At 37.4% G+C, this 23710-nt stretch overlaps 4 protein-coding genes across 4 annotated transcripts; all 4 read right to left on the bottom strand.

Annotated features, from left to right (window-relative positions):
- Window positions 10-3537, bottom strand: LOC109949081 (betaine aldehyde dehydrogenase 1, chloroplastic-like). The gene is made up of 15 exons (XM_020563340.1): window positions 3400-3537; window positions 3101-3243; window positions 2935-3015; window positions 2697-2845; window positions 2298-2390; window positions 2077-2200; window positions 1866-1931; window positions 1693-1759; window positions 1409-1485; window positions 1115-1228; window positions 920-997; window positions 666-817; window positions 522-582; window positions 312-418; window positions 10-175 (listed from the first exon to the last, which is right to left on the bottom strand). The coding sequence occupies exons 1-15, from the start codon at window positions 3506-3508 to the stop codon at window positions 85-87; spliced, it is 1512 nt and encodes a 503-aa protein (XP_020418929.1). The 5' UTR covers window positions 3509-3537; the 3' UTR covers window positions 10-84.
- Window positions 8804-9611, bottom strand: LOC18777174 (alpha-N-acetylglucosaminidase). Its single transcript, XM_020563426.1, has 3 exons — window positions 9449-9611; window positions 9283-9361; window positions 8804-9159 (listed from the first exon to the last, which is right to left on the bottom strand). The coding sequence occupies exons 1-3, from the start codon at window positions 9542-9544 to the stop codon at window positions 8906-8908; spliced, it is 429 nt and encodes a 142-aa protein (XP_020419015.1). The 5' UTR covers window positions 9545-9611; the 3' UTR covers window positions 8804-8905.
- LOC109949357 lies at window positions 10643-12561 on the bottom strand. The gene is made up of 3 exons (XM_020564779.1): window positions 12236-12561; window positions 10920-11978; window positions 10643-10802 (listed from the first exon to the last, which is right to left on the bottom strand). The coding sequence occupies exons 1-3, from the start codon at window positions 12478-12480 to the stop codon at window positions 10643-10645; spliced, it is 1464 nt and encodes a 487-aa protein (XP_020420368.1). The 5' UTR covers window positions 12481-12561.
- Window positions 17510-23373, bottom strand: LOC18777733 (alpha-N-acetylglucosaminidase). Its single transcript, XM_020563424.1, has 19 exons — window positions 22897-23373; window positions 22657-22733; window positions 22300-22511; window positions 22052-22173; window positions 21859-21944; window positions 21688-21782; window positions 21492-21573; window positions 21170-21276; window positions 21027-21057; window positions 20559-20676; window positions 20365-20412; window positions 19866-19975; window positions 19591-19693; window positions 19292-19390; window positions 19020-19130; window positions 18697-18929; window positions 18348-18585; window positions 18181-18259; window positions 17510-18058 (listed from the first exon to the last, which is right to left on the bottom strand). Exons 1-19 carry the CDS (start codon window positions 23137-23139, stop codon window positions 17769-17771), a joined length of 2484 nt encoding a protein of 827 aa, XP_020419013.1. The 5' UTR covers window positions 23140-23373; the 3' UTR covers window positions 17510-17768.

The raw sequence follows: 23710 nt of genomic DNA, 5'->3' as shown, positions 1-23710 counted from the left end.
CCCTTCTTATTTTCTGTATAACAGTTCGCTACATTTGTGGGTTTTTTTTGTCTTCCCAATTCGATTCGATTTCGGGGTACTTTTTCATGGCTTTGAAGGCGACTTGAACCAACCCCAAGGTTGATCAGATACATACCGAGTCACCTGTTTCACGCTCAAGTAGAGATGAAGTCCCCTGTTGATCAAAAGAGAAATATATCATTATCACCATCAGCAGAGCAGCTCATTGATTTTTATAGCACACACAATTCAGCATGTGATGAAACAGAAGATTATAATTGACACAATGCAATGCTGAGGAAGGCATGTACCATTCTCCTAATTCGCGGCCGAAACCACTTCGTTTAATGCCTCCCCATGGAGCCTGAATGAAGGATGGTTGTGAGCAATTGATCCAGACAATTCCTGCCTGAAGGGACTGCAGAATACAGCAACAGAAAAACAAAATTCATGATAATCAAAATGCTGCCTTTTATTTCATGAAGACTTTTGGTGCAAAGAAAAGAGAGTCTCACTCTCACCTTAGAAAAGCGCTCACACCTTTCTGAATCTTTTGACATCACAGCAGCGCCTAAGCCATAACTGTCAAAGATCAACAAAATGTCATGTCAGTAAAAGAAAAAAAGGGTTCCTGATCAAACCATATATATTAAGAGTCAACTCACTAGGTATCATTTGCTAATTCAAGAGCTTCCTCTTCTGAACCAAATGTTTTTACACAAAGAACAGGTCCAAAAACTTCTTCTCTCCAAATTTGCATCGAGGCTGTTATGTCGGTTATGATGGTTGGTTCAATGAAGAACCCTTTCTTTAGATGCTGCCATCATCCATTTATAAAATGATTCAGCAAACATGTTCATGTTGTGACAAATCAAGAAACAAAATGGTCTTGATAGTAAAGACACAGGTTTATTTATACCTCAGGACGACCCCCACCAAACGCAACTTTTGCTCCTTCACTTTTAGCTGTTGAGATGAACTTCAATATTTTCTCGTACTGCAGCAGATTCAGTGAAGATTAGATAGTATTTAGGTCATAACTTTATCAGAAAATGAGTAGATGCTACTAAATGTGAAACTTGAAAAAATTTGGATCATAAACGGGCTCATTTACCTGCCCTTTACTAACAACAGGACCAAGCCTGCAACCTTCATCCATAGGATCTGAAACCTTGATGTTTTTGCACCATTTCAAAAGCCTGTCCATAAACTCTGCTGCAATTGTTTCCTAAAAAAAGGCGCAAGAATTTGACACAAAAAATAGCATGCATGAACCCCATAGTCAAGAGTAGTTTGAATTCACGTGTAATAAATTAACTGCTTAGTTCTAAAAGATGCACAATCATTCATCCATGTATCTCAGAAGGGGCTAACAGAAGGTGATGTAGCAGCTCGCTATAGTACTTACATGCACTATAAGACGGGAGGTTGCGCTGCAAATCTGACCATTTGTCAAAAAGATGCCAAAGCAGGTCCATTCCACAGCTGTTTCATTGAATCATAGAGCAGAGCGTTACGGTTACAGTACCAGCAGTTATATCTATATGCTTATTGTTTCTCTAACATGATTTGATTTTGATGCACAGATTCCATTCGGATGTACACAACTAATTTCGAATGGAAGTAATTTATATTCGAGAAACATGTGTGGAGAGTGGAGAGACTTAAAATGAGGCTTCAGGAGGCACTAACCCTTCTCAATATCAACATCCTCAAAAACAACAATTGGGCTTTTTCCTCCAAGCTCCAGTGAAACAGGCTACACAGAAACCACATAGGCAAAAGTTTATAAAGATCAAATGAAGAGAATGAATTTCGCAAACATGATTGACTAATTTCAGCATTAGATAGCTTTCAACATATACCTTGACCAATTGAGCTGCAGCTGCCATAATCTTGCTCCCAGTGATAGTACTTCCAGTAAATGCAACCTGTCGGATATGAATCAATTTTGCAATTACAGCCTATATAACAACTCAAAGATATCTTACAATTACCAAATTTTCAGCATATATAACAAGACTCAAATTTGCAGAAATTCCAAGAACAGAATTAGCAGTAAAGAAAAAGCTGAACCTTATCAACATGGGGATGAGATGCCAAAGGAGCGCCAGCTTCCTGGCCCAGTCCAGTCAGAATATTGAGGACACCGGGAGGAAGACCGACCTTTATACACACCTCAGCTAGCTCCAAACAAGTTCTGGAATCGATTGATAACATGATGATAGGCATACAATGTGCAAAATCAACATAAGAACTGAACAAAGTTTAGTACATGTAAACCGAACATGACATACATAGATGCCAACTCAGATGGTTTCAGTATAGCAGCACACCCAGCAGCCAAGGCAGGAGCTACTTTCCATGCAGCCATCAATAAAGGGTAGTTCCTTAACATAAAAGATAAAAAATAAGCACTTGGTTACCATATAAATCATTAAGATGCTTCTTAGTTGCACTGAAAGGCCACTTACAAGATAAAACTTCAAATTATCCAAAGATCATCTTACCAACTTCTAGGACCATTCAAAATCCAAAAGGTTTACCAATAAATGATTAGAACTTACTTTGCTACAAGTTATTGCAACCACCAAGCAAGCAAATTTACTAAAACAAAGTGCATAATTGTTTAACATAAAGAAGCAGAAAATACCCTCTTCAAAAAGAAAAAAAGAAAAAAAAGCAGCAGAAAATACCATGCTGTAATCAACCCAACAACCCCAATCGGTTCCTGAAGAACATGAGATTTAAAATTCTCCGCAGGAAGAGAAATAGGAGCCTTTTGCTTTGCATCCAAACCTTCAGCAAGGCCTGCATAGTATTCGAAACACCCGGCAACCTCATCCTGCATTCCATTCCATTATGTGGCAACAAATAAGGGCCTTGTGCATGATGAAATAACAATTCAAAGTTGTCACAAAATCACAAGCATACTATGTCAGAGGTCGTTTCATCCAGTGGTTTTCCACTATCAATTGCTTCAAGTTTGGCCAGCTCAGATTTTCTTTCTTTTATCTGCATGAAATTTAAAAAATAAATAAAACACTCCAAAACAGGACCAAAGACATAAGAATGAATCAAAATCCATGCTCTTTAATACCTTAGAAGCAATAGCACGCAAATACTTGGCACGAATCGCCCCAGACGCGGAGGACCAATCTCTACCCTTGTTCCTGGCCAGGGCTTTTTGAGCAGCCTCCACTGCAATCTCCACATCTTCAGCAGTTGCTGCAGGAATATCCCCTGCATCGTCACACATTCCACACACAACCCCATTTCTTCACATTCCGAATTTCAGCCAAGTTGACATTTAGTTAAGAGAAAGTAAACCAACTTGGAAAACAAACCCACAAATCAATATTTCAATTAATCAATAAAAATGCACATCTATATAGAGACCAATGGTTTCTTCAGTGGCAGGGTTGATGATGGGGATGCGTTTCTTGAGTACTGGTTCTCGCCACTCGCCATCGATGAATAACTGCCGGTTCGGTATTTGGATCGCCATTTCCAGCTCTCTCTCTCTCTCTCTCTTCCAAAAGCTATAAATTGTTGTTGCCTTGCCTTTACTTGTTCTTGTTGTTGTAGTTTGTATTGGCTCTCACTTGGATCAGAGTTGACAGTGCCTATTATTAGTACTAGCGTAGCCACTCAGTCTTCTCTTAACGTCTCAATCTCTCAATGTGCGGATCGCGTGAAGAGGTCTGAAAACTCGAACAAGAAGACGACATTTCAGGCTTTTACAATGTTTCACCAAAAGAGAGCTGCCTTGAGTTTTCGCGGGAGGAGGATCTTTCTTTTCTTAATCTGTTGTTTACTAATTAATTATTTCTTTAATTACGGATTTACCAAAAAGAGCAACATTGGGCTTGTCAATCAGCAGCTCAGCCCACATTGACAAACGTTGCTTCAAATTTGCAAGAAAAATAAAAGCCCAAAATAGCAAATTTGGAAAATATAGAGGGATCCATTTTATTTTACGTCCAAAATAGAAAATGAACAAAATTTGATGATTTTCTATATATACATTTATATCTTTACAACCAATAATACAATTACACGTGAAAAATCATTAACTTATCTCACATGTCATTGCATCATTGGCCGTAAATAGCAAAATGCTTTCTCAAACAAATAAGCTTATAGATTTTAATTTTAATTTTAATTTCCTTGTTTGGTGGTAATTATCAATTAATCGAACGGAACAAATCAAACCCTAGAAATGAAACGAAAAGAAAATGTCAAACAGATTCATCCATCGTCAAAACAGAGATGACTTGCTTGACTGCAAGAACACAACAACAAAAAAAGAACAAAATATATATTATATGATTAATTACATGTAAAATCATGCAATGATGTTTATTTTGTACAAACAAACGAATAGAATGAAGAAAGAGAAAAAAAAAACCTAAAAAGATGAAAAGAAATTAAAAACGAAGATTAAAACTCTGTATCTGCAGAGGTCTCTGCCTCAATGAACAATCTGCTATTTCTTCTGGCACTTTTGTTTGATCCATTGAAACCCAGCGGAGGCCCCTTCCTTGACCTTTTTAGCGCCGGTGGAAGCCACCGCCTTTGTTTTGACGAGGCCTTCGCCTACCTTTTGCTTGCACTTGGCGGTGGTTCCGCCGCCTTTCACCACGACGGGGTAGGAGGAGTTGCTGTTGTAATCCCACTGATCGGCCCAGGAGGCCTCGTAATTGTTAGCTTTGTCTCCGTTCATTGTCCCAATCTGAAGAAATTAATGAAGCCCTAATTGCGTAGCCGATTGAAGATCCGAGATTCTGAGAAGAAGAGAAAAGAAGAAGGTTGAGTTTTGGGAGGATGGATTAGAATTCTCTGGAGACGAAGGGGTTTAAGATGAGGATTTCTATTTTATTATCATAAAAACGCAAACGAAAGCTCTTTATAGGAGTTGGTCCAACTTTAGGAAATATAGAACTGTAGGGGAGATTGGACCAATCTTAAATTGGGACGCGTGCTGTAGACGACCCAAAATGGGAAATCAATTTATATAAAGGGATTGAAACACGCGGGCCTGATTTGTATGAGAAGTCAGCAATTTGCACGTTTCCCTTTTTGTTTTGACAATAATACCCTTATTAGCTCATCAACTTGAAAAGACAAGAATGCCCTTATCACTTCGATTATAATAAAATCAAGAGACACCTCAAACCAAACATAAAAACTTACATATGGCTTATGGAAGAATTTGACTGTTTTCTTTCTCTTGATGTATAATGGAATATTCATAATGAGTAGTCTGAGTATTAATAAGTACACGATATTTGTTGATTATATTACTTATCATATCTTTAATGGATGAGATTTTTTCTTTTTAAGTGAATGACATTGATATGAAAACGGTTGTAATTTCATCTTTTATTTTAGATGATTTTCTTTCAAGTACTTTTTTATTGACAAAATTGTATTGAAGGTAATTTGTTTTTGACGTTTAACATATGTGTTTTCAATATAATTTGATTCCTTTTGGATGAATGGCTATATACTCATGGGAACACACTAATCATTATTATCTTCTTCTACTATTTACTAGTACATAACCATTAAAACTAAATCAAACAATGTCATAGGGTATTATAAAATTTTTAATATAACACTACTGTTACGTAATATTATCAATTCACTCATATTATAACATGTAAATTAATAATGTCACGTGATGATACGACGGTCACAAGCCCTAACTCCTTTCTTTAGGTTTATGAATTTGCAACTCACAAGGGTAATATTGCAAATTCGCTTGACTTAACTGTAGATTTCCACATGCCTTCTGGAATCATCCAGAACAAGAACTTTTGACCACAAACTGTCACCACCGCGAGGCCTACAAAGTCCAAACAAAACAAAAAAAGAATAAGAAAAGGCCCAAAAAGTCCAATATTCTTGGCGGCCTCCTTTAGCTACTCCCCCGTTATGCTCATGACCTCGAAGCTTCATGATCCATTTTTTAAATACGAATGAAAATGAACCGTGGCCGATGGTGGTATTATATTTCCAAGTCAAATATACAGCCTTTCACTCAAACAATTTTTATAAAGGTAGCTCAGCTCCTCCTCCTCCATCTGATTATTCATATATAACTTGTAACTGTGGCTTTCGTAGCTTCAACTAATCGTAACCTGTTAAGTAGAGACTTCTTCTTTTTACCTTGACAAAATGTTTTAAAATCAATTATATATATATATATTTTATGACAAATTTATATGTGAATTAGGCCAGTTGTTCAATATAACGTGTACGTCATCTTACACACGAGTTCGATTGCATTTAATAATTAGATACCATGACAGAAAGTTTAAAAATTCGTCGTTGGAAGTTAAAAATTGAAATTTTTTAAAAAATAAACAAGAAGAAGTTTTCCCCAACTAAGTTAGGGATAAAAGTTAAACATTTAGACAAATGGTGTGGACTATATATGTGACCACACATACAAACATTGAAACATGTCCTTGTCTTGAGCCTTCACCAAAGACAAAGATGTACACAACTGCAAATCCAAATCTGCCATGCCCTGCCTCGTGTAATCCTCATGTACCATTTACGTAAAGAAAACAAAAACAAAATATATCAGCAGCAATTACGTTCAAGTTGTAGAAAAGTAGAAAATAATAAACTATAAGTAACGGATAAAAACAAGATCTCTAGCTAACAACACTCATAAACTCGACTTACTTGTTGCTGGAGCTTTTGCTTTCTTTGTGTTATGCTGTTTTGCTTTTCTTTGACCTCTGTTAGTCTTTCCTCTAGGATGCAGAAAATGCAGGGGGAGGAAGGATGCAGGAAGAAGAAGGTGGTAGATTTAAAGGATGCAGAAAATGCAGTGAGGGATGAAAATGGAGCACCCTAACTTCAATCTAACCGTTCAGAAATGATAGCATCCTAAATCTACGGTGGCTGGCTTGGGTGCATGTGTGGACGGTAGGTGGATGCACTCAAAAGCCTTGGTAGAAAATTGATTGTCAAACCATTTATAAATTGAAGCACAAGGGAGTTTAGGGTTGGGTATGTAAATTTTGGACGTGGGCGACCCCTTAGCGCGGAATTTTCAAATTAGTTAAGTTGGTTGATACTTGATACAACTTACAAGCGTAAAATGACTCCTCCAAAGCTTTTCGCGCTTTTTCCAAAGGCGCTTACGACTCTATTCCCAGTTCGTTCCACTCAACAGGCTTTTCATAAAGTTCTCACTTGTCGTCCTGCATCAGTCTCAGCCTCCGATGATGTCTTCACTTGGGACGACGTCGTTAGGATATCCAAATCGGAAACCCTTCCGACGACCCTTCAGTTCTTAGGGGCTACTTGGAAAAGATCAAAATCTACAATCGCGCTTTCCTTAAGTTATACAATACATGCATGGCTATGTGTCATGGCTATGTGCATGGCTATGTGTAGAACAATTATCTTATCCTATGGTCGAATCTGGAATCGATGGTTACGTGCATGGCTATGTGTCACATTCTTTGCTATGTGAATCACTTACTTCATGGGCATGGCTCAATTCTCGTCTTCAGCTTCTTGTGACAGCAACCAGGAGAGGTGCTCAGACTCCTGGCTGGCCCAATTGGTCTAAGAATTATCTAAGAATAACACATGTGAGAGATAAGCATGCTTATATCCCTGAAAATAAGCCCTTCCTCCTTTGCTTCCCCTTTACCCATTGATTTCTCGCGCTCTCTCTCAACTCTCGGCCGCCAAAATCAGCAACAACCCATGGCTAGGGCTTTCGTTTTCTTGAAGAAAAACTATTTACCACTCCTCATTCTGCCACGTCCACTCTAAAATCAGAGTGCACCCTCCTTGGACGACCCAGATCCTGCCACGTAATCCATGACCCATCACATGACAAGTCAATCCGGTGCGTATCGTTCAACATCAGCAACAATCAACAACCCAAGTTTTTTAAAATAAAAAAAAATCAACCATTACGAATATAAAACGAACCGTTTGGCCGCAGCGAATAAAGACTTTAAAAACTCAGGTTTTCTTTAAAGTCAGGAAGAAAAATAAAAAACAAAAAACAAAAAAAAAACGCCTAGGCGGCCGCCTAGCCGTCGATTTTTCAAATTAGTTAAGTTGGTTGATACTTGATACAACTTACATGCGTAAAATGACTCTCTGGCCTTACGTTTCACCGCCAAACTTTTCGCACTCTCTGGCCTTGTATGTAACACCATTTCCAGTTCGTTCCACCGAGTAAGCTTTTTACGAAGTTCTCGTTTGTCGTCTTGCATCAGTCTCAGCCTCCGATGATTTCTTCACTTGGAACGACGTCGTTAGGATATCTAGACCGGAAACCCTCCTCGACGACCCTTCAGATCTTAAGGGCTACTCGGAAGAAATCAAAATCTGCAATCGCGCTTTCCTTGATAAGTTATACAATAAATTTTCTCCGCTGCGAAACAGAAACAGACCAATTGTTCGTTTATCTGAGTTCCTTTGCTTTGTAATTGAGGACCAAATCGTTGGTTACATTCACAAAGGGTAAGCTCAAATTCCGTGAATTCAAATACCCATTTCACGCTCAGATATAGCACTGAATAATTTTCCCAAACCTGTAGTTTTACTGAGAATTTACCACCAGAAAATTCAAACTCTATTGGCGGTTCAATAACCTTGCATTCATCTTTGAGGACAGGAGGAGAGCGGTGGGAGATGTAATCAAAAGCTTAAAGCTTAGAGGAAGAACACATTCCAGTTATAAGGAATGAGCTACTGTTTGTGCTAACTGAATCAAATCCCATATGCAAGCAATGGTAAAATTAAACACCACTGGTACTTTTATAAGTTGTACAAGTTTTCTAAAACTTTATTTAAAATTAAAATGAGTAGTACATTACTCACAAAGTCTTCCAATCTCAATAGCAGCTTCATTCAGGGATTATATGTTGTCAGCACTTGATCCTAAATACTTATCAAAAAGCCATCTGGATGTGCTGAGAGCATTTCCACTACTTTTCACAGGGAATGCCTTCCTGCTGTTTTGCCAATCATTTGTAAGCTTTATCCACTCCCTCCTCCAATCCTTCAACCGAAACTCACTGCCCTCCTCTAAGCTTTGTGTTAAATACTTAAAATATATAGCTGCTCGAGGGCCATAATAATTTTGCAGAAGCCCACTCCAATACTTGTTTCCTACAAGAAAAAAGAAAAACAGAAGTTTTACAGCAATATTTGCATGCAGACAGACAGTTCAATGTTTCTACAGTAAAAGATTGCAGGATATGAATTCTTATAAGGCATCACCCTTTGTCATACCATAGTCGCGAAGCAGACTTGCTTCCTCCTTTGTGTTGTCAAACCACATAGTTATCTGAGTTCTAGCATTCCATTCAAACTGCATTTGATATCAAATCAATTAATTCTTAAAGTTTTGTCTTTTTTGATGACATGAGTTTGATGATAGTTCAACTAGGATTCAAACCTGCTTTTCCTGTTCTTCATCTTGGGCGAGTTTCTTTGCGCTTTCTAACCAAGTTCCTAGGAGAAATCCATCATGGCAGGCTAAGAGTGTGTCCATGTCTTCAACTAGACCCAAAAACAAGCATGAAATACTTTACTCACTTCAATTGAGAGCGCCACCTGGATCTAAATTTCCAAATTGATTCCTGATAGAGCTACGACATGCTTTCGTTTTTAACCAATCTTCAAATATGAAATCAAATGTCTCATATGCGATAGCCCAAAAGCCTTCTGTATAGTCCAAATCACCCAGTCCCAAATCCCCTTGCAGTCTGAATAAATTTGGAGGAAACTCTCCTTTTGCTTTATAAATTTCCAAAACCATGCTTTTAATATTGCGTCATCACTAGTAAGACATGTTTTCATAAAAATTTTCGCCTTTAGTTGTGGCGGTGGGCGGTGAGGTGGGTGTCACTAAGTATTAAAATATTATTTTATTACATAGTGTTTATTGACTGATTACTTTCTAAGTTCATTAACTGAAAAAAAATAGTAAAATAATGAAATAATGTCACAAAGTCAAACAACTAAAAAAATAGCAAGAGAGAAATATTACTTCGCGTAGAATTTAACATTTCGATTGAAATGAGTCTCGTGTTGAATTTAACATTTCTCTTGAAAATGCTCCAACCAACCTGATGCTGACTTAGCCTTTTTGAGAGACTATGATTGGAGACCAAAGCTTGACACATTTGCAGAGGGAGCATCATATCTCAGATCTTGGAATTTCTTAATTGGAGACAACTCTTCAGGCGTAAACCGAACAACCAACCCCACCTCCTCCTTCTGAAGCCAACAAATTGATTTTCCTACCCAAACCCAGCCCTGTCACTCTTCTCTCTTGCTTTGCCTCTCTCTTAATTGGCTTTTAATGTAAACTAAATCTTCAACACAACCTTAACAGCAGTCAGCAATTCATTTGAGAATTCAATCACCATAACAGCAGTCAGCAATATTAAGCAGCAACATGAGTTAGTAATCAAAATTGAGCTACAAATCATCGCCTTCCCCAAATCTATTCGTAAATCCCCCCATCAAAGCATTGTTCAAAATCAGCAACCACTGGTTTCAATCGTAATTTACAAGATAAATAAAATCCAAGACTAAGAAGTTCACTTTACTACTCAACAGGTGGAGCAGCAACAGAGGTAAATGGTTAAGAGGAAGTGCTTTCTTCAGTAATATTCTCTTTACATTTTCCATGAATTCGGTTTTCCTGCTGCTTGGCTTTTTTCGTGCTTGTTATTTCTGCTTTTATACTTCTCGCCTTCATAGCAGTCATTCTTTCATCTTCCGGTTCAAAATCATCGCTCTCACTGAGTCACAATAATCAGAAACAATATAAAGGTCACATTACATGCACATGTAACCTAATCCAAACTTAAACAATTAATGTTATATATGAAAACACAAGAAACATGAAGGAAACTTACGGTGAGAAGCTGAAATTGAGTGAGAAAGAAATAGAGTCCTTCACATCCACAGCACAAATAGTTGAATTTAAGGTCTTGATATGGCTTCCTCCTTCTCCAACAACAATTTGAAACATGGTGATACAAATATACTGACGATCAGTACAATTTTTCTGCTCGCCAGTCCGAACATGACAAAAATCATGGTTTCCCAAATGAACCAAATATTCTGTCAAACCATATTTAAATGGCCAATCAATAATCTCCAGTCCAGGTAATATTAAAGGTTTGCTTAGTGAACAGGCAGTACAACCTTCATCACCTTCATCCATCTTAACAGTGAATGCCATAATCCCTATACTAGATAAGGCATAGATAGTTTTACCTACAACCACACCCCTCCCCCGAAAAGGAATGCCATCAACTTTCACTTGATGCCATTTATTTGTACTTACATCAAAAGCCATGACTTGGGCACGGGATTGATTGAGGTCACACATTGAAAACAAAATAAATCCATAGCAAACAACATAACCAACTATATCTAAATCGTCCCAATACTCAGCCCAATACTCACATATAAATGGATAAGAACAAGGCACTTCGTCCCATCGATCAATAGAAGGATCATACATCTCAAAGAACGGCTCCGGAAGTGAACTGTCGCATTTTGGAGATGCAAGATAATAGAGTTTCCCATACGCAGAAACCAGAGCTCCAAAAGGCCTAGGACCTTTAGGGGGCTTCAAAGGTAGCAATGACCCAGCACTTGTGTCAAACATAAACCCATCCAGTGACTTGGGATTCTCAAGTTCAAAAATTTCATCGATAGTTTCCTCTGGAAGTAGGTATAACTTGGCACGGTTGAAAATCCTCGCACCCCGAATAATATAACCACCGGGGAAATTGGCTACAGGTTCAAGAAGTGGGGGTTCAAGAGGTGGGGGTTCATTACTAACTCCTCCACCAACATATTCTCCTTTTTTATTAAATTTTACTTCATATAATGCTCCACTATATTTGCCGCCAGTAAAAGACACCACTAAAAACACAGCTCTAGCTTCACCCTCCGCGGGAAAGCTGGAGAGAGAGAGAGAGAGAGAGAGAGAGAGAGAGAGAGAGAGAGAGAGAGAGAGAGAGAGAGAACAAATCAAGTTAGTAGTCGAAACAACGTTCCAGACAATCGTGCATAGATTCATATACCAATTCAAATTTAAGAATATTATTTATGTACTAGAAGAAGCTGGTTATTTTCTAAGCGAGAATCTTTGAATAAAGACGCAGCAACGCGAGAAAACCTCAGACAAAACAAAAATTAAAACCACCAAGTCATTGACCTTCGGTAAGCTCCTCTGGCGCTAGCAACAATCGCGCTAGCAATTTTGGCGCTAGCAACTCTGTCGCGTAGTGGGCGAAGCTCCTCCAAAACTGATGTCCACAAACGATCCAGTTGGGCTCGCCGGCCAACAGCCTCGGCTAGAGCTTTCTCGATCTCCGATAACTTGCCCTGAAGGTCCTCAACATCTTCACCCGAGGTGAGCTCAGCGGAGGCGAAGGCTTGGGATTTATTCCTACCCTCCATTATAGGCCTTTGCTGCTAAATTGAAGCACAAGAGAATTTAGGGTTGGGTATGCACCGGCAGAAGGTTTTTACGGTTTGGTACGTTAATTTCAAACGCAAAGGGATGTTGGATTTTTCTTTTGGTAAATAAGGATATTGGATCCAAAACAAAAAGGGAAGAAAAAAAGTTAAAAAAGGGATGTTGTATAAAACGTAAACTCCAAACTTAGAATAAAGAGCCTGCCTCTGTCGAGAGGCTAGCTAGGTCTTTTGGGCCATTCAGACGGCAACCAAAAAAGAAAGGAGGATTGGATTGCATATATATGACAGGACAGACAATCCGCGTTTCCTTAAGCTTGTTTGAAACCAACCCTTATAGGCTTATATAATCATATGAATTGAATTGAATTTAGGGTTAGGGTTTGGGTTAAGGTAACGTTCTAACTCGTACGAGAGCAGAATAGAGCCTCCTATACTATCATGGAGAGTCTCGTTGCTGAGCTCACCTCGGCTGAAGATCTTCAGGACCAACTAATAAAGATGACTGTACGGCGAGATGAGCTCTACGCCTGGTTTCGGGAGATCAGGGAAGCCATAAACGCCGTTGATCTCGAGAAATACAAACTGAGAAAGGAGGTGATTCGCCTAATAGAAGAAACGACCTCTCCAAATATCCCGCTGATTGTCTACAACAGTACAAACAACGACAACAACATTGTTAATCCTTACCCAAGGTCAGTCAGCGGCATGGCTTACTGGATTAATGTTTGTTTTACATAAATTCTCTCTCTCTCTCTCTCTCTCCCCCACTGTTTGCTTAAGTTTTCTCTCGTTGTGGCTTTGACCTTGCTTGATTAATTATTCTCTCTAGGTAGCTAGGTGTTTGAAAATATTAACATGACATGTTCTATATATATATCTCTGTCCAGCATGCCCATGGTGGGGGACCATACATCGAGGATGGCAAATCAGGGGAAAGCCAGTTCTATGTTTGTAGTGGTGAAGTATGTTGAACCCCCATACAGTGGTGCAGTATTTGAAATAAAATTAAAACGAGGAGGAGAAGACCATAGGGGCGGTGGTGCCGGAAGAGAAGGAGTCACTCATGAACCCCAACTACTTGAACCTATAGTCAAGTTATTTGGTCGTTATGCGATTCAGACGGCGAGGATTTTCAGCCGCTCCCAGTTATTTATACTCCTAGAGAACGATATTACGCACAAGACACTGCATGGATATGCTATTAACACGAAGAGTTTGTCAGTGGCTTCATTTGTGCCCCCGGGAGCTTCTAAGCGGGCTGGGGTCATTGTTTCTGCGTATGGGAAACTTTATCATCTTGCAGCTCCAGTACACCCCGAAAAACTATCCTTTGACAGTTACGATCCTGCTACAAATCTGTGGACGCCTCTGCCTAATTTTCCATTTTATTCTACGTATCCTGCCAATATGCATATAGTTGGTCATGCCGTTTGCTATGGCTTTATTTTGTTTTCAATGTGTGACTGCAATGAGCGGCGGTTCAAAGTCGCAGCTTTTCATGTGAGTACAAGTGTATGGCGTGAAGTGAAAATTGACACTTATGCTTTTGTTCCTTTCCGAGGGAGGGCCGTGGTTGTAGGCAAGACTATCTATGCCTTATCTCAATATGGAACGAACATTCTAGCATTCTCCTTCTTCTTAAAGATGGATGAAGGTGATTTTGCTTGTTCACTAAACGCACCATTAAGATTGCAGGGCCTGGAGGTTCGGGGTGGGCCATTTACATGTGGTGCTAAGCAAACAGAGTATTTGGTTCATTTGGGGAACAATGATTTTTGTCATATCCGAACTGCCCAGAACGATGAAATTGATTGTCGTCAATATCTTTGTATAACCACGTTTCAAATTGTTGTTGGAGAAGAAGGAAGTTGTATCAAGACCTTAGATTCAACTGTTTTTCATGTGGATGTTAGTCACTCTGGTACTTTCTATATTACATTCAGCTTCGCACCGTAAGTTTCCTTCACATTTTTGTGTTTTCATCTATAACATTTGGATTCTCTTACATTTTGTATGTAACATGGTTTATGATTATTTTGACTAAGTGAGTGCGAGGATTTTGAACCCGAAGAAGAGAAGGAGAGTGTAGAAACAAAGTGCAAGGTAAGTTACCATCCTCACATCACTCGTAATTAAATTACTTGGAGATATTTTGAAAGGGAAAAGGAAAAATATATGGGAGGAAGAAGAGTTTCTCGATGCCTAAGCTACCTGCAGCTGTGATACCTGAATATATTTTTTTTGTTTCCATTGGGAAAACCGATTTAATCTAGGTCCTTTATCAGTCATGTCAAATTTTTTGGTACAGTTTGGGTGATTTGCTATGTGGTTTTTTGTGCCCTCATCGGCCAACAAGGGCACAAAAACTGTCACAAGTGCAAGAAGTGTGTTGATGCTCCATATGTTGAGTAATAAACTGAACTTCTTAGTCTTGGATTTTGTTTGTCTAGTAATTACGGTTGAAACCAATGGTTGCTTTGATGGAGGGACTGCAAGAGAGAAGAGTGCCAAAAGGATTCATGGCATGGTGGGCACTTTGGTGTCGCATATGCTTGTTTCGCCGAAACATCTGTGTTTCTTATTTGGTGATTGATTTGAGACATATTTTTCTGTGTGTATATTGTGGTCTGTATTTGCTTGGTTAACCAGATTTCAGAATATGGGTTGTATTTGTTGAACCAAAGACAGAAAATAGATGAAAAAAAAAAAAAAACATAAACCCCCTCAAAAGACAGATAGATGGTTGGGAGATATAAACTTAGTTCCGAAGACATACTCTCTGATTTTCAATCAATCTTCTAGATTTCTGAGTGTTAATGGAATTCGTTGGTGGGTAAGCATCTATAACGATGTGCATTACAAACTTCAGTTACAAAGACACCCTCTCAATGTCATTGTCAGCACTTTAACACCCTCCCTGCGATGTGTCAATCATGAATGTATAACATTAATGAAAGAGGATTAAACTGAAGCTATGAAATTATACCTAAGCTTATAATTTTGCACACCTTCCACAATTAGAATTTCCAAACTTTAATGTGCTTGATTAGGGTTTACTCGTTTGTACTATAAATCAGCGGTGGTTCTAAGGTTTTGGAGGCCCTAGAAGAACCACCAAAATGTGGCCTTCCACTTTTTCTCTATATATATATACTAGTGTCTCCGTACACTCTTCAGCGCCTGCGAAATGCTTTTTTAAAAAAAATTTAAATTTATTTTAGAATTAAAAAAGATAATGGGTAGTTGTGTTCCATAAAAAATATGATACATTATCTGATTTTTCTTTTAGTTTTAATTTTTTTTAATATGCAAAAGTGTGAAAATGTTTGCATTAACCAATGACATTTTTTGGCATTTTGAATGTTTCATCATTCTCTGCCTTTTGCTTTATATATAGATATACTTATATGATTTTTTTTTATATAAAAAAATTATGAACTAAAAGTCACAATTGTAACCTAAAAATAAACATAAAAAATATAATTCATATAACTTTATTAAATTAATCAAAATATCACTCGTTTTACATTTTTTGATGCAAAAATATCAATTAATTTTACATAATTAAGTTTTTCTACAATGTCTTTTTCAATGAATTACATAGCTAAACCATTTTATCTTTCTTGTGACATAGTTGACCGAAGGTAAAATTTGATCAACTTCAACTTTGAAAACCTTCTTTCTACATGTTCCAATAAAGTGCTTTTTTTTTCCTTACGTCGAGCACAGTAGATTTCATATATGCTGATATTCAATAAAGTGCTTGTTTTTTTGTTTCTTTTCCTTTTGTAGAGCTCTGCATATATTTATGCAACTAGTTTTTTTTTTTTGGGTTAAGGTATGTGCTAGTAGGTTACCTGATTAAACTACGTTTCCTTTTTATATTAAGTTTTCTCTTTTTAGTTTTAAAGTGAATAATTGGGTTTTTTTTTTATAACCAATACTTGGGCCTAATATTATTAATGTTGACTATAGTACAATTTAAAAATATATCTTGACCAATATATATATATATATATTATATACAGAGATTTATATAAAATGGAGACCCTAGGCAGTCGACTTTAAAAAAAAAACAAAAAACAAAAATATCAGCAACAATTATGTCCATGTCGCATAAATAAATAAAAAAACAAATAGTTTTGTATGCATACAAACAGAGCTGGAAGAATTGGCAATATGAATCCATGAGTACTTAGAGAGAAACAGAGAGGTTAACCTGAAGTCAGATTGATCCAGCTATGTGATATCAGTACGGGCAGATTTCCTGCAAAAAAACGTTGCACATTTACACATTCAACTTGAATGATTCAAGAAAACCCCAAAGAGAGAGAGAGAGAGGAACAGAAAAGAAAGCTATGTTTGGTTTCTGAGAAAAATAATGAAAAGAACACATTTACACATTCCTCTTTTTCTTTAAATGGATTTTCCTTCATTTGGGGGCTTTTAAAGGCAAAGTTTTAACGAGCCCATTATTGCTCCATCCAGTTTAGCTTGATGTATTGTTTTGGGCAGTAGTTTATTGTTTCAGACCACAAATCTTTTTAAGATCATGCTCTTGTTTCTGATTTTGGATGTTGTCATTCTCTCTGCTGTATACTCTTATGATATTTAATAAAGCATCTTTACCAAAAAATAATAATAATAACTTTGGCCAAATTAAAAGATTGATCTTGTAGTTTAAATTGTTTCTCATGTGATTAGTAAAGATTGCTTATATTCACGGAATATGTAAGTGTTTGTGTGTTTGTGCGATGAGAGATTCGAACTAACTATTTGGAAGAAAAGTATCAAAATGAACAATTAATTTATGGCATATTTACTTATAAATAATGAAAATAAAATAGGACAAACGATGGATAGGAATTGAATCTATTGACCATGCATGATGCATCATATTTCAGATTAGTTGGTTAAGCCACTATGGCTGCCCCTTTACATCTGAATTCGAATTTCACTCCTGAAAATCTCAATTTGTTATAAATAAATAAATAAAAAACCCAATTGCTTATGATTAGGCTATTATAGAAATAGGGTAAATGTGACTTCAATACTTCTGTTACCGAAATGGGTTAAATTTCACCAAAGAAAGAAAGCAAAATAAAATAAATAAAAGAAAAGGTCAATCAGGAGATTTCCATTTTGTGCAAGCAATGGTAAAAATTGAACAACACTAATACCTTTTTAAGTTGTATAAGTTTTCTACAACTTTATTTAAAATTAAAATGAGTTGTAAATTACTCACGAAGTCTTCCAATCCAAATATATTATATTACAATCTCAGTGGCAGCTCCATGCCGGGATTGTATGTTTTCAGCACTTGATCCTAAATACTTATCAAAAAGCCATCTGGACGTGTTGAGAGCATTTCCACTACTTTTCACAGGAAATTCCTTCCTGCTGTTTTGCCAATCATTTGTAAGCTTTATCCACTCTCTCCTCCAGTCCTTCAACCGAAACTCACTGCCCCACTCCAAGCTTTGTGTTAAATACTTAAAATATATAGCTGCTCGAGGGCCATAATAATCTCGCAGAAGCCCACTCCAATACTTATTTCCTACATGAAGAAAAAAAAAACACCAGTTTTACAGCAATATTTGCATGCAGACAGACAGTTCAATGTTTCTACAGTAAAAGATTGCAGGATATGAATTCTTAAGGCGTCACCATTTGTCATACCATAGTCGCGAAGCAGACTTGCTTCCTCCTTTGTGTTGTCAAACCACATAGTTATCTGAGTTCTAGCATTCCATTCAAACTGCATTTTATATCAAATCAATTCTTTAAGTTTTGTCTTTTTTGATGACATGAGTTTTGTTAGATGATAGTTCAATTGGGATTCAAACCTGCTTTTCCTGTTCTTCATCTTGGGCGAGTTTCTTTGCGCTTTCTAACCAAGGTCCTAGGAGAAATCCATCATGGCAGGCTAAGAGTGTGTCCATGTCTTCAACTAGACCCAAAAACTTCTGGCTGCGGCGAGCCACTCCGATGGCATCATTAAACTGATAAGCTTCTATGACCTTTAGAAATAGCTGGTTTGCATACTTAGCTAAAGCTTGTCTAGTCAGGTCCACAAGGTCATACCTGAGACCAGTTAAAATGGCAAATAAAATTAATTAAAATGAAAATTTTAAGTACAACGGACACTGTAAAGAGTTGTGTATGTGGTACCAGTTGAGAGTAAAAAGGGCTAACCTGTAAGCACTACTTTCTGAGAGTTCATCTCCACTTGCAATAAAAATATCTAAAGCATGTATCACTTCAGATGTTGAATACCATAAATGAGGTTGGTCAAATGAATCGGTTATTTCCTTTAGAACTGCTCTCCCTGCCACTGGGTTCTCATTTGGTTGAAACGCTTCAGGTGGTATTGATATAAAGGATGGATCAACGTCGGGAAATGCCACAATTACATCCCTATTTTTGTCCTGTTTTCATAGGAAAAGATGTGTGGGAACAAGATCATGCCAACGCAATCTTACAGATGAAGATATGCAAAAGAATATAGGGAACTTTACATAGGCACCGTCGGTGCAGTTATAGAGGGTGTGATATAATATATTCCAGGCATCTTGTATTGAAGGAACTGAACGGCCATAACGTCTTGCAGAATATTGATCAATCCAGGCCTGAAATAGGAAGGAATGAATAGTTTTTAAATTTTATTTGCAAATCATCCCCCCTACTCATCAGTTACAATACAAATCACAACTATAGGGTGATGGTAGAGGGAAATGAAAACAGTAGGTGTCCTAAATTTCAACAGGATTAGGAAATAACTTGACGTTACCTTAGCATCAACTTTGTTGTGTTGAAAGGCCATCTCAGACATGAGATCATAAACAATCGGGTTTTGTTCTATACCTTCCATTGACATTCCGACACCAACCTTCAGAAAAGTAATAGATACAGTATGAAATATATCATTTTTTAAATCTATCAAGTATCAGAGGAGACTAGAATAAGACCAATAAGTTAATTTAAACAAAGGAATTTAACATTGTGTGGCTGCAGAGCCTAATGGAAGATTAACAAACAATTTATAATATCTTCATTATAAGCAAAAAATTTATGGATGGATAAACATGCCATTGTTGAGTTTTCACTTGTACGAGCATCAATTGGTCCAGACGCTATCGCATCCAAAACTCCGTACATTTCAACGTTTCCTGCAAAATTGTGCAGCATACACCTGTAATGCAGAAATCAAACAAATCAAATAAGAATCTAGATGGGAAGAACAAAACAGCATGGATGAACTTAAAATGTCCCTCTTTAGTATACACAAAAGGACTTTATAGCATTTGACCCCAAAAAAAAGGACTTTATAGCAACTTAATCTTCAAAATGGACATATGACTTTCCATATGTAAGGAACACCATAAAACTGCTCTGTAGTAATCCATATGGGTTTCACTTCAGCAAACAGATCGAGGACTACCAGCCTCCCCGCAGGAACAGACTGTAAAAGTGCCTGAAAACAAGCACATTTCACTGTCAACCAAAGCAGAGAAAGATGGTAATAGCAAAGATAAAAAAGTAGAATGGGTTGTGTATCAAATTATCAATACAAGATTGAAACGAGTTGTGCATTTTACATTCAGTTTTCGTATCTGAATTTTAACCGTAAGTAAATTGCATGAAGTCATGCTCAACTTCTATTTCGATTTTCGTTCATAATGCCTAGGCTACTAAGACTTTGGTTGTTCCTATCAAGAGCTTATTTACATAATACGAATTGTTATCATTTAGAGTTTCACATAGTTTAGAACCATTTGTGTGATCAAATGCGTAGTGTTGCTGAATTGAATCATGGATAACAAGAAAGCCACACAGTGAAAGCAAATAAATTATAAATATAACCTTCATTTGTGGAGGCCTCCAGAACGGATCGTATGAAAATAACCACCCCTGAAGAGTTAAAAGTATACTCAGTAGCATACCAAAACAAAGTGAAAGTCTAGTGCATAACTGCATTGAATTGGACTTCCATTGTAACTAACCATTTTGCCATAAAAGATGTACTCAGCAAGACTTAAAGATATCATTTCTTTTACCTGCATTAGCCACACACCATCATTATCTCCACTTTGCATTCCCCTAAAGATTGCTACACCTAATGAAGAGATGTACTCTGGATCATCATCAGGTGGAGTATTCTCATCAAAAGTATCACTGCAATAGGTTCAGTAAAACATGAAAAGGGGAACATAGTTTTGGATTTAACTCGGTGCAATTATTCGGGAAACATAAATAATGAAACATCTGAGATTTTCTATATATATTTGACAGAATTGAGATAATAATCTCATTGGAGCACACTTACTATTCTAAATCATACTCTGGAAATTGTAAATTACTAATATTATACCTACTTATCCTATCGCAAAATTGGTTTTATATTGGAAAGGGATCATTTCAAGCTAGAATGGCCAGTTGAACAAATATTATCTAGCAGATGTCAAGGATTATCAGAGAATAGAAGAATGAGCTTTTAAAGAAGGTCAGTGAAGGAAGCCTCATACCAGTTGTATATGTGACTGGTCCTTCCATATTCTGACCAAACAAATAATCCAACAATGAGAAGAAATTAGAACAGAAGTAGTGTTTAGCACAAATCTTACATGCACAAATGTAAAAGGGGAGGAACAGGACGCAGGTGACCAACCTTTTAGTTGTTCCTCGATGAATGTTCTCCCAATCTCAACAAATAAGGGATCAGTTGCATCAAGCAGGTAAGTGCAGGTCCATCTGGGGTCACTCTTAACTGAAAACCTGAAGCAGAACTGGAAAATTTTAAATAAATGAAGTATTCAATATATACAGAAACCTACATAGTTAAGTTGGTATAAAGGAATTGAATGAACATTTCCAGAAAACCTGAATGAAATGAGTCATTTAGAACACCTACCAATTAAAGCACTTGAAAGCAACAGGGCAGGAACTTATGAGGTGGATTACATCATTAGAACATATTAGTACTTACTTACCAATTTCCTAAGCGTGTTATCTTTGCTGATGGATATATAGTTTTTAGTGCTGCCGGAACATTTCCAGAAAAGGCTGGAAGGACTGAGAAACAGAAATCAAGAAATCAAGAGTGTTACTGTCCTATTTCTTCCCCGTTGAAAGAGTAGCTTAAAATTACGAAGTATTTAAGGGTAGATGAGTTGTGATAATTAGTACCTGGAGTCATTCCAAGTTCATACATTCTGACAAGAATTTTCTTCTGCAGAATCAGTTGTTGATCTAACCAACTTTGTGGTAGAGGTCCACCCCATCTGCGAAAAGTATTTTAATTATCAAGGAAGATTATTTCCATCCAACTAGTCTTTAAAGCAAGATCAGAAAACTGACCCATGCAAATTTCCCATACGAGACCATGCAAGGAAAGCGGGGCCTCCAAAAAAATCATCCAAATCTGATTTACTTATGTTAAATTTCTGCTAGAGGATAAATAACACATTATCAAAACGAAAAAAACTGTGGATTGATTCATTACTGCTAACAAGGGGGAAATGGGGAAAATAAAGGAAACAAAGAAAATCACCAGGTAAACTTTCTGCCAAATAGCCTCTTGCCCTGTAAATGCTAGAGGCAAATTGATCCCCTGGAGGGCCATCCAATCAATCTCCTTTTCCCATCTTTCCCAGTCCCACCAAGCAAAAGAATCTTACCCCCAAAAAAAATATTTGATAACAAGAAAAATCATTTGCAATTTATCAAAAGCAAAGCTCCAAGATTGGAAGCCAAAAATATTTCACAACCACTGTGGAAAAGTAAACACAAGAAGCTTACAGCTAGAAGTAACGGCATTCTGATAGTAGTTCCAAGGAACAGGTCTCTGGACCAAAATGCCAGCATCTTGTACCCGGGAGAGTAACCCTGCTTTCGGCACTGAAAATAGTTGCGCGCCACCAGTTTTATCCCATGATATATGTGATCCACACCAATGCTTCAAGTACCAGTGCAGACCAGCCAAAATCTCCACTCCAGTGACCCCAGAAATTCTAATAAAAAGTTTTGAAATTTGAAAGTCACGTGAAATTGTGTCAAGCATACAACTTCAGCTAATAGATTATTGTAGTACATGGGTTTCTTTTTCGTTTGATCTGAATCTCCAAGTGTTCACAAAAGAGAGAAATGCCAACATACAGAATTTGAGGATCTCCTCGTCTACGGAAAGAAGGATGGTTCTTGATCATAAAGCAAGATGCACCCCCACATTGCTCCTGCAAATTAAATAAACCGTATATAAAAAACGATTGTGCAAACCTAGAGAAATAATAATAATCTTTAATTGAATTGAAAAGTCTTAAAAATAAAAATTGTACCTTTGCTGGATTCGGAAAATTTTAAAAAAAGATGAAACATTTCAAAGTTTGAAATTAGTACCCTGGAGACGATTTGAAAGTCGAAGCTGGAAGAGTGAGAAGGAAGGAGGCGGCGAAGGACTCCACGAGCGGCGGCGACTTGGACATATGATGGGGCCCTCTCGCGGTCCTGAATTTCTAGAAGGCGCGAAATGTAGCCGATTCCCATGGCGGAGGAGTGAGCTAAGTTGAGCAAGAGGGCACAGCAGAGGGAGAAAAAGATTATTGTGACCGTTGGAGAAAAGGCGGGAAATTTGGAGGCCATTGGAGGCTTAGAGAGGCAGAGTGAGGAACAGAGGAAGCTAACTGCAATGGTGGTTGGTTACTGGTCAATTATACTGGTTACTTGAAGGAAGATGACGACTATGAGACAAAATTGAAGGCCGGCTGGTGAGAGAGCGCGCGAGGCAGAGTCGTTGCTTGTTTCAGTTTATTTATTTATTTTTGTTTTCTTCTGTTTTGTATGATTTTATTTTTGTTTTTGTTTATATGATTCTCCCCTTCGGTGAGACCAAGAAAAAAAATAAAATTATATATCCTCCGGTTCTTTTGTAATAAAATTCAAAAAGTAAAAAACCCGCAATATTAATGTGAATCTCAAATATCACATTTCTCTTAGGAATTGAACACTTTTTTTCCTTTTAAAATCCGAAGTTAATGGGTTGGGTGGATTGGGTTTGAAATATTCATTGCTATTGGACTGTTGTGATGCTAAAATGGTATGGGAGACTTGGACCTTATTGTAATGAAACCCAATAAGAGGAAAGCCTTTTTTATCGGGTTCCATGTATAAAATGTTATGGAGAATGTTGGGATCGATAGAGTATAAACGAACA

The sequence above is a fragment of the Prunus persica genome, chromosome G5, assembly GCF_000346465.2.
Source record: "Prunus persica cultivar Lovell chromosome G5, Prunus_persica_NCBIv2, whole genome shotgun sequence".
NCBI classification, from domain to species: Eukaryota; Viridiplantae; Streptophyta; class Magnoliopsida; order Rosales; family Rosaceae; genus Prunus; species Prunus persica.
The sequence above is the reverse complement of the archived record's forward strand: the minus strand, read 5'-3'. Positions and strand labels throughout refer to the sequence as shown.